We start from the raw sequence: 15,258 nt of genomic DNA on the forward strand, positions 1-15,258 counted from the left end.
GATGTCGTGCCCACCATTATGATAGACTGTGTCAACACCCATGTGCGGTATCGTCTTGAGAATCTCTTGCTGTTTCTTGGATTCAGCACCGCGTTCTATCGATAAATTTTTCACAAACTTGATTAGCTTTTGGGCCTTGAGAAGCTTTCTCGATACCTCATGCCACAACTTCATACGCTCGATATCCAGAATAGAAGGGTCCCCACATCTAAAATCGACACTCCAAGCTCTTTTGCTGTAGGGTTCTTGTCACTGAGCAGTTGCTGTCGAATTATCACGTTCTTAGCAGAATCTAAGCACTTGAGTACCAAAGCTTCTGCATCAAACAAAGACGGCGGCAATGTTAGTACGTTTTTGAAGTAGAGACGCAAATCGTTGGTGCCTTTCCCACAATTTCACCAACACTTCACCAAAACCTTGGTGAACAATTTACCAAGCCATAAAAATAGCCTTCATCAGGTTACCTGGTAAAACAAAGCGGACACCTGTCTCTACAACTTGCGTGGGCTTGTCGGCGATCAAGAAAGCTTTGGGTCGCTTAAAAACTGCCGACTCGAGCATAGGTCGGATGGCACGCGTCGTATCACCAATACCAGCAACCGAGAGTTCTTTGGTCTTGACCGCCTCTTCGAAAGACTCCAAGGTAATATCCCCATAAGAGACAAGGTTATCTACAAATAGCATTGTTTCCTCAATTTCTTTCGCCTTCTTCGCCTTCTTGAATTTTGCTTTCTGCTTAGGTCTTCCCGAAGCTCGACTAGCTGGATTCAGACGCACAAGAGCTGCCCTTTTCCCTCCTTTGACCTTTGCTGCTTTTGGTTCCTTTTCGTCGTGGATCGAGCCCTCCATGTCCAACCTCCGTTTGGCTGAGGCTGTTGAATCCACTTTCTTTTTCTTGATGTCATTGACCAGCACTTGTTCGACAAGCACTCCCAAATCCCCACTATTAATGGAAGCCGGAGACGCATTACTTTCTGGGGTAGCTTCGACAGGTCGTTTGGTGTCGATCTCACAAACCCTCTTGGTGGATTCTACACCAGCTAAGACAGCTTCACCAATTTCACCAATCCGTTCGCTATTTTCACCAATATTGCCTTTGTTACCTTGAGAAACTTCACTGTCGGACTTGTTCAGCGTGGGAGGCTGGTTGTTTTTTCTAGCCATACGTTCCAGCTCTGTTAAGTGCTCGCTCCACGTGAGAAAGTCCCTTTTCCCTTTATCTGCGACGCACTCAGCGATTCGCTGGCAAATCGAGAGGATCGCCCGATATTTCTCGTTATGACTCAATGCCCGCTTGTGATGGCCAACGTCAACATCAACACTTCTCACACCATCTGTCGAAAAACTTCCAGGATCATCGCTTCCACTACAGTCTTCACTTTTTGCCCACCGCTCTGGAATGGCGTCAAATGGAATTGCATACCGAAAAGAGTCGTCTTCACGACGCAAGTACATGATGTGTCTGCATGGGAGAAGAAGTGTTTGGTGGAACATGCAACTGCAGGTGCTATCCTCCAAACTCACCTAAGCATAACAACAATATACAGTGTCACATCAGTATAAATATTAAGGAGGGAAAATATTCACTTACCGCATATTGACTGGAAGACGTCTTACTTGTTAAGGTGACAAGAGCAGGTGATGCCTTTTCTGAATCAACTTCGTAATCAGCTTTCATGCTGGCCCTGTACTGCTTCTCAATTAGGTTGCAGGCGTGGTGCGTAGCAATCCTTGCTAAAGTCTGTAAATCCTCATCGTAGTGCTTGTTAAAGCGGAATCCAACGCGTTTGGACTTGTACCGGTACGTGTCTTCAGCAGTTTGTTGTAGGAAGAGAAGGTGGTCTATGCATTCATCCATGGCCATGTGACGTGTAAGGATGTCCTTGGCTGCACCCCAACTGGCTTCCAGCCGGTTGTTTGTGTTGTTATCCAAGTGCGGGATTTTCTCACGTAGAAATGAACACCACAAAGACTTGCAGTTCAACCAATTCGACGTCAGGTAGTCGTAGAACGCAGGTTTATCTTTGCAAAGCGCTTGAATTCCTTGCAAGTAGTGGTCGAATTCTCGTTCGTCATGCGTCCGTACCATAAGTGTAATCAAATTTTTTCACATGCGTTTTATCAAACGACGTGAATCCGTAGACCCTCTTGCTGGTTTCCCGATGCAAGTAGTCAATGACGTGGAAGTGGCAAAGAATCACAGTAGCATCCGGCAACTCCTCCGCTAGCACGTCGATTTCTGTGAAATCTTTCACAATTACCACTTTGACATCTCTCCATGCCGTGTTGTTCTCCTTAAATGCTTGGAGCGCACACTTCATATTCATCTTGATCTCTCCGTCGATCAAAGCGTGCTGCACGAACGACCCACTCCCAAACTTGTCGGTAACCAGAAAACTGAAGAGACGGTATCTGTCAGCATAGTAAAAAAAAATCATTGTTTGGTGATAATTTCACCAAGCATTGGTAATCTTAACACCAAAATTGAACTATAGGTAGATGCCATCGATCTCGCACCTGTTAATGTTAGTTCCATGGGTGGCTTCAATACATAGAGCCTCTGGAAACTTCCTGGCCATCCTCCTCATGTGCGCTGTCTGGAAGGTGATACAGCTTGTGAGTGTTGTTGCAGGATCCCGAAAAAATCTTACTGCGTTCCCCGGTCCCTCTCCAAAGTCCTGCAATAGCTCGGACACTCGAACGTTGTCATCAGATGACGTGTACGTCTCGCGTCGCATCTCGGCAATCATGTTCTCGACATCCTTCGGTTGAAGCGGCTTGCCAGACACTTCTTTGAGGTATCGCAAGATTTTTTTTGCGCTTCAACTCACCTACCAAACTTTAACAGTTAGAACATACCTCAGCAAAATGATTATTAGTAGCAGATAGTTTTACCTTGCCACATTGTCTTGGTAACACGCTTGATTCCTGGTGATTCGATTTTGCGTGTCTCCGCATAGCAGGTGTACTCATCAGGGCCCACGCTCTGATTATGACTCGACTGGTGCTTCGAGATGCGAACAGTGTAGACGCCTTCGTCGCGGTTCAGCACGGCATTCAATCGCGCTTTGCAACCAATTCCACGGACAGTGTGGTTTGTACGATCACCTCTGCCCCGCGGCTTGAAGTTCCACCCATGTGTACAGATAAACGTTCTTGCGTAATACTTGTGGGTATCGTCGAACAAATCCGGTTTTTTGCCAAGTCTAGCAGCACGCTTCTTAGTTTCACGATTCCGGTCACGCACCGAATTACTCGTCCTCAATTTATATACCTGAAAGGTCTCTTTTTGGTATCTACAGAACATATTTTGATTAGAAAGTATGGTAAAATGACAAGAAGCTAATATCTTACCGGTCAAACGCCTCTCCAAAATCTTCCCAGGATTCAAACTCGCCCTCGAAGATAGGTAATGCGATCTCGAGAGTCGTTCTACCCTCAGGAACTGCGTTGCCGGTCGTTTGGGCCATAGGCGAAGACTGGGACGACATGGCAGCTGGAAGCCACGTGTATGGACTGGGGTACGGTAGCGTGTAACTAGTAGACGAGTAGCACGATAGATCGGTGGTGGTGGGGTAGGGGGTCTGAGCGCGTAGTGTAGCCCGTGTAGACAGCGGGGAGAAGCTAAATACTGTGCGGGGCCTGCTTTGCGGGGGTGCTAGAAGAATGAGCGGCGCTGGACGCTCGGCTTTTAAAAAATATGATTTTTGAAATACTGAAATACTGACAATACCGCGGTTAGGTAAGTGGTCGGTATTTGGACGTTTTATGAACGAAAACTTGGTGATCCTAGCCACTTCCTAAAATAAAAGATACTAATTTTGAGTTGGTGGCCCTTCATTTTTTTAAGTGTCTCCTGGCCCTTTTTGCCAAAGGGTCGCAAGGCAATGAGGTTGGAAGCACTCCGTTGCGAATGTGGTGCTTCGAAACTCGGGAGAGTTTGTATGTATCACACGCAATGACAGATTCTAATAGTTTTTGTGCTGTCAAAAAGCACTTATCTATAGTCCTACTAGAAAGATCACAGTAAGTTTTTTCAGCTTCCGCATTAAAAGCATCGATCTTGTACGTTGGTGTGCGGTATTTAGCCGACTGTAGCAAGTTAAACAGACCCAATTCGAGTACGTTCATATCGGGCGACTTAGCTGGCTGGTATTTGATAGCGATGTTGACAACATCAACATTTGTTGTGCCTGCCGTTAGAGCGATCAGACGGCAGCACATCATGCTTATCTGCACAGCTGACACGTATTATGTAGCTGGTAGCCACAAATTAGAAAATAGCAAATCTCTATTCTTAGCCTAATAATAGCCAATGATATCATTTATTTTGTGCGGTCGCTCGTTGCGTTAGATTTGAGATGGATTGTTAGTATAAAGTTTCATTTTAATGCATCTTCAGTGTTGTTGCGCATAAAGGCCCAAAGTCGACGACTTAAAACTCCTTGCCGCGCGGTGCTCCGTGCGATGGGTACCTCTGTGGCGTCTGGATCTGGTGCAGCACACCCAGTCCGATATACGCCAAGAAAACGAACAGGAGACCAAAGAGGAGACCTGCCATGATGTCAGGGGTGATGTTCACATAGTGCGAGAAGCAGAAAGCTTTTCCCGCCGCGTTATACCCGACAAGGTAGCCTGCTTCGCACAACATGGCGGCATCAGCAGTAGAGTTCGTCCTTTTGGTCTTGGTCTGAGCAGCAAGGCGGCGTGGAAGAGAGTCTTGAATATCAACCGCGTTGGCGTCGTTGCCAGTAAAGGCAAAGTCCGTCTTGCCACCCGTAGCAGCGTTGAGGCTTCTAGAGGCTGTCTCGATGGCGGAATCCACGTCGGACAATGACATTGATTCGGGCAGTTGAACGACCAGCAGGTCTGTCTTGCCGTTCGCAAGCAAAGCCTGTCCCTCCGCGGACGTGATAAACACATCCAAGTCCTGAGCCCCCACGATATGAGGCTTGACGCTCGTTATTTCGGGAAGAAGTGGCTTCGATCGAGTAGTGTGTGGAATCACCACCGACGATACAGAGCCCTCAATTGCATTCTGCACATGTGAGCCCGCCCCTCTTGAAAGAAGCGATACATCCTCCGAGGCCAGTGCCGGAAGAAGAAATAAACACATGAGTTCTGCCTGTTGGGAGAAAGATACTTGGGTGCTCAGCACGCCCTGGCATACATTTAAGAGAAGAGCTCATTATTAGTTTGGTGACTGTTTAAAAAAAAACGTTCAGCCGCCAGACCGATGTACCTCTTTGTCAGCACTTGCATCACGGTTCAGTACGCGCCCAACAGCGGACGCCACAGCGGCTTCATCCATCTCGGAGCTCAGGTAGGCGTTCGATCCAGCGAAAATACTGTGCATCACCAATACACGACACCTTTGTAAGATCTTTACGATGTAAATATACATAAGTTTGAGGAGAGGGAAACAAACGCACGGGCGTTGGGACCACATAAATAGCGGAACATGGGGGAGATGGCTGGATACCGATGCGGCTGACGTAGCAGCCGTCAGCCCGCACAGCACGGCGCCCAGCAACGTCTTCATCATCGTTTTATCGCCTCTTCTTCGAAGTTTAGATCACAGTCCGTTTTTTTTGTTTTTATTCACAGGAAAGGTTCCAGTTTCAGTTGTCTCCTGAAGGTCGCATGAATGTCACGCGAAGGAATCGCTCTTAAATGGAAACGATTTGTGGCCCATTTGTAGAAGAATCTCCCAGGTACGACACCCAGCTCTCCTCCCCATGCTCTACATGTGTTACGCCTCCCCTTACTGTGCTAACCGCCGACCTTGTTGCTCTCTGCGCAGTCTATAGAGCCTCCTTCACGCCAAAGATATCGAGCAAAATGTCCTCTATTCTCGCCTCGCTCGACATGAGTCTTGACGACCTGATTGCTCGCAAGAAGACCAAGGCAACCAACCCTGCCTCTCGCCCAGCTAAGGCCAACAAGGAAAAGGAGGTAGCTGGTCCCGTTCGGAGCGGACGCCGACGCAACCGTAACCGTAACCAGCCATACTCGCGATCCGTAAGTGCGCCCGCGACCTGAAGGGCCGCCGCTTCTCGATATATTTTCTCCTCCTTGTCTCTCCTACACAACGAAGGCACACCATCGCCCCCCCCCCTACGTCTGCTAAGGAAAGACAAACAGTGGGTTTTCTCACTGAAGGGGAGCATGGCGCCTGCCTGCCTGGTGATTGGGAGGACGAGCTTTTCGTTGGTGCCGAGATTTTTACACATAAATTTGTCTGCTGCTTCTCCCATGGTATCCCAAAGCGCGGCGGTGACGATGACGACATGGACATCGATCTGGATGATACCCCGGACAGTGGCAACAACCGTGCCGGAAAGAAGCGCTCGGTGGCTGTCAAGAAATCTGGAAAGGGTGGCAAGAAGGGTGGGATCTTCGTACCTATGCATCTTTCACTGCGAACGTTTGGGCGAGGCATTACTGACGCTCGCGCTAATGATTATCCTGACGTGTAGGCGGATCGTCCATCTTGTCACGCCTCGGTGGCAAGGATGCGGCTAGTCCTGGCACTAAAATTCTGGTGAAAAACCTTAAGTTTGACATTCTGGAGGAAGAAGTGCGCGAGCTCTTCGGCACGGTAGGTGAGGTGTCCAAAACTGAGATCGTGTACGACCGCTCTGGCCGCTCGAAGGGCATCGCTCGTGTGTGGTTCGCTCGCCGCTCGGATGCTGACAAGGCCATCAAACAATACGATGGTAGATTTTATCCTTGTTAGTTCTGTCTGCGTATACTCTGACGCTATTGCGGTTTGTGCGCCATTGTAGGTCGCACGCTGGACGGTCAGCCGATGCAGATTGCGCTGGACTCTGACAAGAACGTTCGTAACGGACTCTTCGGCACTGCCCTTCAACGCGACGATAAGGATGTCAAGTTTAAGGTGTCGTTCGGGTAAGAAGAAAGACTGAACTCGTGTCTGGCCTAAAACGGCTAATGAATGTGTTTGCTCCGTCAATAGTGAAGGCAACGACAATGAGCAGTCCAAGGGCCGCCGTAACAAACGCCGTGTGCGCGGCAATGACAGAGGCAGCCAGGGGTACGCTGCAATGATTTTGGCTGTTAGTAGATCAGGCTCTTAAATGTATTTGTACTGTAACACAGTGGTCGTGGCAAGGAATCTGCCCCGTCCAAAACTGCTGAGGATCTGGACAATGAGATGGACACGTACATGAAAGACGCATAAAGGTGAAGACGCGATGCATCCTGCTGGCCGGATGCTTGATGCTCGTTTCCTCCGAGTCTTCGAAAGTTCTACCCTGGCGACTATGCATAGTTGTTTTGCATTTTAACCGGTGCGCGTCGAGTGGGCGTTTGCATTCGCTTTGTTTTCGACAGTGCGAGTGAAATTCCGCCGTGGATTAACGACTTCTTCGCGACACGTGCCCAATTTGAATAAAGCATCTCCATGAGCCTGAAAAATTGACCCCGGCCAAGATATTACTGAAGTAGCGCTTTTTCGCCGCGGAGTGAGCAGCGAACCAAGATGAAATGTTTGTGGTATAGCTCCATTTAAATCGCATAGTCTGCAATTACGTTTTGTGCTCGCTCTACAGGGGGTAACATGTGCACAGTGGTGAGTGTCGTTTACTGCTACATATAGCTATACTACATGAACGTAGTAGTACTACACCTCAGCTAGTACTACTACTAGTACTTCGAACAGCTCAGTGTAATAGAAAGAAATAATAAACTTTGAAGAATTAATATTAATACTACACTACGGAGGCAGAGCTGCACGGCTTGTTGATCAAGGGGATCTTCGCGCTGGGCGCGGTGACGTTTATGGTTACAACGCTCGTCACAGCACCCTACGGCCGCCATGCCCGCCCTGGGTGGGGGGCCAACGCTGGACACGCGACTCGGCTGGGTTATCATGGAGAGCCCGTCGGCCATTTGGTTCGCAGTCGTTTACTTGTGGGGCTCGCGGTTACCCCTCTCATCGCGGCAAGTCTGTGGGAATGTCATTACGTGTACCGTGCCTACGTTTACCCGTTTCTGATTCGTACAAGCAAGGATAAACGAATCCCGGTGACCGTCGTGCTCTCTGGGGATTTCTACAACATGATCAATGCTTACATCAATGCTCGGTACTTAAGTCAGTTCGGCGACTACAGCGGGGACGACCCGTTTGTACGCCCATCATTCTACGCGGGGGTCGCTCTCTTCGTGTTCGGTCTATCGATGAACATTCACTCCGATCTAGTACTAATCAACCTTCGCAAACCCGGGGACAGCGCCTATAAGATCCCATATGGCGGCTTGTTCAAGTACGTGTCGTCGCCCAACTACTTTAGTGAGCTACTGGAATGGATGGGCTGGACCCTGCTGTCCCAGTCACCCGCGGGTCTGTCGTTCGCGGTGTACACCGCCGCAAACCTTGTTCCTCGCGCCCTCAGCAACCACCTTTGGTATCAAGAGAAGTTTCGTGGGGAATACCCGACCAAGCGAAAAGCTTTCTTGCCATTTTTGTGGTGAAAGGCGTCGTTTTGATAAAGCTTTGTCAAAATTACACCCTGTTTTGACATTTTAATGAAAGTAGTGACAAAATAGGGTCCTCAAATAAATCGTGTGAGCCATTGATTGCCGAGCCCCAAACCAGAAATCCTCCGCTGAAGACGAATTGAGCCGCGATGGCTCCGAAAAAAGGGAAAAAGAACTCCAAGAAGAACGCCGTCACGGCTGCTGGCTCGGATGACCTGGATGACCTGCTGAATGAGTTTGCTCCCACGAACACTGCCAAGCAGCAGCCCAACCAGGAGGATGAGAAGGAAGACCAATCGCAGGAGAAGGAGTCGGACGTGGATGCCGCTGCCGCCGCGTACCTGGCGTCTCTTGGTGTGGCTCCTGTCGCCGGAGGTGAGAAGAAGGACGACAAGAAGAAGAAGAAAAAGGGCAAGAAGAAGCCGAATGCCGACGTTAAGAAGGACGACGATAAGAAACCCATGTCGGCTGCAGCCAAGGCCCTGATGGAGCGCCAGACAGCCATTAAGGCCGAGCAGGAGCGTGTCGAGCAGGAGCGTCTGGAGCAGGAGCGCATCGCCGAGGAGGAAGAGGCCAAGCGCCTGGCAGAGATTGAGCGGGAGGAGGAGATCCGACGCAAGAAGAAAGAGGCGCGCGCCGCCAAGATCGAGCGTCAGAAAAAAGAGGGTACGTACATGACCAAGGCTCAAAAGCAGAAGGCGGCCAAAGCCCAGGCTGCTCTCGAGGCCATGCAACAGGCGGGTCTCGTTCCCGATGCTGCTGGCGAGAAGAAGAAGGTTGTGTACTCGGACCACAAGAAGAAAAACAAGAAGAACAACAAGAAGGAGGAGTCCACGAATGAAGAGCCCAAAAAGGTCGAGTCCAAGCCTGTGGAGAAGGAAGAGGACGTGGACGACTGGGAGGCGGCAGAAGATGCCGCTCAGGCGCAGGAGGAGGAGGCGGAGGCCCCCGATGCCTGGGATGACGAGGACTGGGAGACCAGCGATGTTGTGGCCTCGCTGGAGGACAAACTGCTGGAAGTCAAAGAAGAGGATGCCGCTGCCGATAGCGACAGCGAGGGAGACGAGGATCTGCTGGTGCTGGAGCAAAAGAAGGAGCAGGAGCGTCTGCGTCAACAGGGAATCGCTCTGAAGAAGCGCCAGGAGGAGCAGGCCGAGCAGATGCGTCTGGACGCCGAGGAGGAACGTCAGCGCTCCAAGGCAAAGCTCGAGGCTGATCGAAAGAAGAAGGAGGCAGCTGAGCGTCGTCATAAGCGCGAGGCCGCTGCTCGTGCCAACGTGTCCTTGGATAACCTACGATCGCCTATTTGCTGTATCATGGGGCACGTCGATACTGGTAAGACAAAGCTTCTTGACAACATTCGCAAGACCAAGGTGCAGGACGCCGAAGCTGGTGGTATTACTCAACAAATTGGTGCGACTTTCTTCCCTGTGGAGGCTATTAAGCAGAAAACGGCACGCCTTGCCGAGACAATGAAGCTGGAGTACCGCTTGCCTGGTCTCCTCGTGATTGATACGCCCGGTCACGAGTCGTTCACGAATCTGCGTACACGTGGTTCATCGCTCTGTGATATCGCCATTCTGGTGGTGGATATCATGCACGGTCTGGAGCCGCAGACTCTGGAGTCACTGCGTCTGCTGCGTCAGAAGAAGGCCCCGTTTGTGGTGGCCCTTAACAAGATCGATCGTTGTTACGGCTGGAAAACCATGCCCGACATGCCCGTGCAGGAGGCACTGAAGCACCAGAACGAGCACGTTATTCGCGAGTTCGAGGATCGCATGAAGGCGATCATTGTGGAGTTTGCTGAGCAAAAGCTGAATGCTGAGGTGTACTGGCGCAACAAGGACTTGGCCCACACGGTATCTCTCATCCCGACTAGTGCTATCTCAGGTGAAGGTGTGGCGGACCTGTTGATGATGCTGACGCGGTTGACACAGGAGCGCATGGCCAAGTCGCTGGCGTTCGTCGACATCCTGCAGTGTACCGTGCTGGAAGTGAAGGTCATTGAAGGTCTTGGTACAACGATTGATACGATTCTGGTGAACGGTACACTAGAGGAAGGTGCAACCATTGTTGTTTGTACGCTGGACGGACCAGTTGTGACAACGATCCGTTCTTTGCTGACTCCGCACCCTATGAAGGAGATCCGTGTCAAGGGCGAGTACCTTCACCACCAGAAGATGAAGGCCGCTATGGGTGTGAAGATTTGCGCTCAGGGCCTTGAGAAGGCAGTCGCCGGTACGCAGATTTACGTGGTCGGCCCCGATGATGACGTTGAGGAGCTGAAGGATTCCGTCATGTCCGATCTGACGGGTATTCTGGACTCCGTGAAGGCTACCCGCCGCGGTGTCATGGTTCAGGCGTCCACCCTCGGTGCCTTGGAGGCGCTTCTGGAGTTCTTGCGCACGTGTGACCCGCCAATTCCAGTGTCCTGCGTGAACATCGGCCCAGTCCACAAGAAGGACGTCATGCGTGCTTCGGTGCAGCTGGAGCACCAGCCTGAGTTTGCCACCATCCTGGCGTTCGATGTGAAAGTCCACAGTGACGCTACTGAGCTGGCCACAGAGCTTGGGGTGCGCATTTTCACTGCCGATATCATTTACCACCTGTTTGATCAGTTCACGGCGTACATGGACAACTTCCGCATGGCTCGTCGTGAGGAGTTCGCCGAGGTGGCTGTATTCCCGTGTGTGCTGAAGATTCTGCCCAATTGCGTTTTCAACAAGAAAGACCCGATTATTCTTGGTGTGGACGTCGAGGAAGGTATCCTCAAGATCGGTACCCCCCTCGTGGTGCCGTCCGCCGCCGGTTTCCTGGTCGGCAAGGTGGGCTCTATTGAACGTGAGCATAAGGAGGTGGACCGCGCCAAGAAGGGAGCGTCTGTGGCCGTTCGGATAGACAACGAGGGGAGCGTCATGTACGGCCGTCACTTCGACCACAAGGACAAACTGGTGTCGCGTCTGACCCGTCAGAGCATCGACGCACTCAAGGAGAATTTCCGGGAAGACTTGCAGAAGGAGGATTGGCAGCTCGTCATCAAGCTCAAAAAGGTGTTCGATATCATTTAGAAAGCGCAAGTTACGCGCAGGAATAACAGGGAATGTTCGTGCCCAGAGGGTGTCCAGAGGATTTCCTGTTGAAATCAGAGCAGTTTTCCTACCAGCGAGTGCAGTTGTGTCTAGCAATACATGATTTTCGTGCAACACTGTTTTCGTCGACATACATGAGCTCCACGGGATGGAGTTCAGTCTACCTGTACAGGTACGCCATAGGTGAATCAAATCAGCGTCGCATTACCAACCTCCCCGAAGCAGCTCACCGTCAACCAGGGGGTGGAGTGGATGAGCAGGGTGCGTGTGTGCAAGGATTCGCTTAGCCCTATTAGCCCAACGGTAAAATATAAATAAATGCTTATGCGGTTAGGAATGCCCAGGGCAATTTTCAAGCTGTCGTAGGATAACAGGATAAGTCTGGAGACCATTGAAGTCCCGCTTAGTCTTTTTAACAGTTATGAGCAGCGCTGCTGTTTCATACCGATAAGGTATAGCTGAACGGTGGGAGAGCTCAGCTCCGATGCAGGACTCGAAGGTTCAGTGGTTGACCTGGAGTCTCCAGGTCACAGTGGAGATCACTTCCGACTCGATTGTCTTCGCTTGTACATGTAGTCCTCGTGGAACGAAGACCGACAAAGCGGCTTCGAACTGGAGGGCTTTGAAAGCCCTCCAATTCGAATCGGCGCATGCACTTGAGGTGTAGATGAAGTACCGGTAACTGCATCGCCTCATTGTGTTTCGTTGACACAACAGATCAGTTGCAGTAAAATCTCTATACCAAGCTTTTAGTGACTCGTTGCAACTACATTTAGTTGTACGAGTCTTACGAAGACATTAGGTCTGAACGACCTGTTCGCCTGTCGGAGTTGAAGTGGTCACGGTTCTTACCAAAGTTAAAAATATCCAGGTTGTATCGCCGTCGTGATGACGAGCCTATCTGGATTAGGTTCAGGGAGTTATCCTCATGAGTCGTAACAAATTTGCTTGCGGCCAAGCAGCATTGTAGGAGCGCAACGCAGGACAAGGATTGGATCCAAATTGAAGATGAACAGCTGGATTTGCAAAGTCAGTTCGAGACCAAATCTGTTCAGGAGCGACAGCCGAAAGTACATGCGTCAGCAGCTCAGGCCTGAACATTTCAACCAGGCGGCGGGGGATGAAGCAAGCAGATTCTTCTCCAGCCGAACGCGGGGAACCGCGCAGTTCAGCGGCGTTGCGGCCGCGCTGACCTCAAGCGTGAAGCAACGTGCAAAATAGAACTTCCGCGTACGTGGTCTCTTGCTTTTGTGAGTACAGTACCGATATGTGTGTCTGGGTGACCTATCGTCAAAGACACCACGTCATGGTATAATATTCGCGAAGCCAATCGCGGCGGTGGCACGAAGAGCCTCACTTTGAAATTGGATCTCCTTCGAGCAGCTCCTGTCTTTTCAATCAGCGCGCCATGATGCACAGAATGCGGATATCGCCTATGCAACAGTTCAGCGACCCGGGGCGCATTAATGTGGGCGTTGTTGCCTCAAACATTACCTCCAAGCCGAGCACACTGCGTGCGATGCGGGTACCTAAATTCCTACGCAGTTTGTATGACATTCTCCACTACGAGGACCAGTCCATCTTAACGTGGTCCAAGGACGGCACCTACTTCCAGATCTTCGATACCAAGCGACTCGAGATCGTTGTGCTGCCCAAGTACTTCAAGCACGGTAAATTCGCCAGTTTCCAGCGCCAACTGAACAACTTTGGCTTCCGCAAATGGACCAAGACACAGTCCAGCGTCTGTACGTTCAGCCACCACCATCTCGTTCGTTGCCACCCGCAACAGCTGGCTGAGTTCATCAGTCGACGCCCTCCTTCCAACGGCATGCGCTCAGATGTTGACGCCTCGTCGGCTAAGCGTAAGAGGACATTCACGGAATTGATGCGATCCGGAGATACTGGGACTTCCGCTGCCGCGAAGATGATCAAGCGGGAAAACGACAGTTTCAACAGGACGGAAGGCCACGAGCTGGCCATCGCGACGAACTCCCCTCTAGCCAAAGGTGTGCCACGATGGGTGGCAGACCCTGTGGGTTTTTTGAAGGCCAGTGAAGAGAAGAATGCGACGCCCACGAGCACGTCGTCAGAGCAGGCGTTCAATTTCTCGATGGAGGAGCTGCATAACATCATTTTACCTGTGGCGTCCACATCGGAGCGCCAAGACAGCAGGTCGATGGAGAAAATGCTCGAGTTGCGCATGTTGAACGAGTGTTTGGATCTCGGAACGGCTAGTTCATTAAGCACCACTTTGAACCCCGCGGGTGGCGAGCTCTTCCCGTCGTTTCCCTTTTCTTGGGATAGCGACACATTTTTCGCTCCAGTTGGCCGTGCCCACGTCGAGCAGGAGCGCGGTTTGTGGAGATTACATTAACATATAAAAACGTCTTTGGAAAATACTAGTATGTAGGTAGAGCAGCGAGCAAATGTAAAGATTTTGTCCTTGTGATACGCGAGCCACTGCAAATAACACACGCACGAAAAATCATCTCTGGCTGGCAATACTGGTTTTCCTTCCACTGATCTCAACGCTGGATCTTTGCACTCGAATCTCATTCTCCATAACTTTTTTTGTGTTGCTTGACGTCTCTGCTAGTTTTTCTCTTCTTGGCGATGTTCTATTGGAACTCTGCTGCGTCGTAAATACCAGGCAGCATCGTGTTCACCTTCTCAGCGATGGCCATCACAATACCGCTGCAATACCAACAAAGCACACATAAGATGTGTTAGTTCCCAACCACAATGCATGGACACCCGGACGCTTGCACGCCTCCCTACTAAAATAACAGCCACTATAGAGTGCTAGCCCGCACCTTCTGTAAGCTGTGATGCCTTTTGACTTGAGCCAGAACCAAAAGGCGTCACAGTGGGCCGCGCAGTCGATAACACCGTCGTCGTTATCGTCTGAGTTAGCCTAGGATACAATGAAGCAGGCGCGAACGCAGCATCAGCCCCATACCCCCTTTAGGTATTTAATGAAATACAGACCTTAAGCATGAGGAACTTTCCGATGAGCTGGAACGTGTTGGTCACGGCATCCTCACCGTCTTCTGCCTCGCCAAGCTTCGCGACCGCCGCCTTGCCGATGCCCGGCACCTCCGTCAGGTCACCCGTGAGCGGCGCACGCAGGAAGTCGGCCAGAGTGTCCTCTGCGACACGAGACTTTTGGGGGTCGTAGCCGTCAGCCATTGTTTTGCTTGGAGTGTGGTGACTCGCGAACGAAAAAAATCTTATCCTCAAAACCTCCATAATCTTATTTGCGAAGGTATTGCTGCTTCTCATTATACTGAGCTGTACGTTGGTCAGCCAACTCTACATGTAAGCAGTAATCTGAACACCGAGAAGCTTATAGCCTTCAATGTGTTATGCGGATGATCTAGCATCAGATAACTATCCATTTATTTACGATCCCTGTAATCTCGCATTTACTTCTTAAATTACATATATATTTATCAGGTTTTCTTTATTGAGGCAAAATACTGTAGCAAATTTGCGCGAGTTCGCGTTCACTCAAAGAAGCGCTTTTGATTAGAACACACAAAACGATATTAAAAAAATCGCATTTCGTTTTACCCATGCCGACCCACTACAGCACCATCCAACCTGCCAGGACTCAATTCAACAGCTAAAACCCAGTTTGAAACGGACAGACCCACCTTGAGATCTA

At 50.5% G+C, this 15,258-nt stretch overlaps 6 protein-coding genes across 6 annotated transcripts; 4 read left to right on the forward strand and 2 right to left on the reverse strand.

Moving 5' to 3' along the window:
* Positions 1–4,366: 4,366 nt before the first annotated feature.
* On the reverse strand, positions 4,367–5,587 carry PITG_20383 (uncharacterized protein; the record flags this gene model as incomplete). Its single annotated transcript, XM_002895706.1, has 3 exons — positions 4,367–5,161; positions 5,243–5,348; positions 5,433–5,587. The coding sequence occupies 3 exons, from the start codon at positions 5,543–5,545 to the stop codon at positions 4,436–4,438; spliced, it is 945 nt and encodes a 314-aa protein (XP_002895752.1).
* A 213-nt stretch (positions 5,588–5,800) lies between these two features.
* PITG_20384 (uncharacterized protein) lies at positions 5,801–7,283 on the forward strand (the record flags this gene model as incomplete). Its single annotated transcript, XM_002895707.1, has 6 exons — positions 5,801–6,021; positions 6,270–6,390; positions 6,480–6,719; positions 6,789–6,912; positions 6,980–7,057; positions 7,123–7,283. 5 exons carry the CDS (start codon positions 6,291–6,293, stop codon positions 7,202–7,204), a joined length of 624 nt encoding a protein of 207 aa, XP_002895753.1.
* Positions 7,284–7,894: 611 nt separating this feature from the next.
* PITG_20385 (3-oxo-5-alpha-steroid 4-dehydrogenase, putative) lies at positions 7,895–8,496 on the forward strand (the record flags this gene model as incomplete). Its single annotated transcript, XM_002895708.1, has 2 exons — positions 7,895–7,917; positions 7,971–8,496. The coding sequence occupies 2 exons, from the start codon at positions 7,895–7,897 to the stop codon at positions 8,494–8,496; spliced, it is 549 nt and encodes a 182-aa protein (XP_002895754.1).
* Positions 8,497–8,651: 155 nt separating this feature from the next.
* On the forward strand, positions 8,652–11,570 carry PITG_20386 (eukaryotic translation initiation factor 5B; the record flags this gene model as incomplete). Its single annotated transcript, XM_002895709.1, has 2 exons — positions 8,652–9,281; positions 9,441–11,570. The coding sequence occupies 2 exons, from the start codon at positions 8,652–8,654 to the stop codon at positions 11,568–11,570; spliced, it is 2,760 nt and encodes a 919-aa protein (XP_002895755.1).
* Positions 11,571–13,110: 1,540 nt separating this feature from the next.
* On the forward strand, positions 13,111–13,965 carry PITG_20387 (uncharacterized protein; the record flags this gene model as incomplete). The annotated part of the gene is made up of 1 exon (XM_002895710.1): positions 13,111–13,965. The coding sequence occupies one exon, from the start codon at positions 13,111–13,113 to the stop codon at positions 13,963–13,965; it is 855 nt and encodes a 284-aa protein (XP_002895756.1).
* Positions 13,478–14,784, reverse strand: PITG_20388 (uncharacterized protein; the record flags this gene model as incomplete). Its single annotated transcript, XM_002895711.1, has 3 exons — positions 13,478–14,285; positions 14,405–14,505; positions 14,580–14,784. The coding sequence occupies 3 exons, from the start codon at positions 14,778–14,780 to the stop codon at positions 14,210–14,212; spliced, it is 378 nt and encodes a 125-aa protein (XP_002895757.1).
* Between the last annotated feature and the right edge of the window lie 474 nt (positions 14,785–15,258).

The sequence above is a fragment of the Phytophthora infestans genome, genomic scaffold (genome assembly GCF_000142945.1).
Source record: "Phytophthora infestans T30-4 supercont1.139 genomic scaffold, whole genome shotgun sequence".
NCBI lineage: Eukaryota > Oomycota > Peronosporomycetes > Peronosporales > Peronosporaceae > Phytophthora > Phytophthora infestans.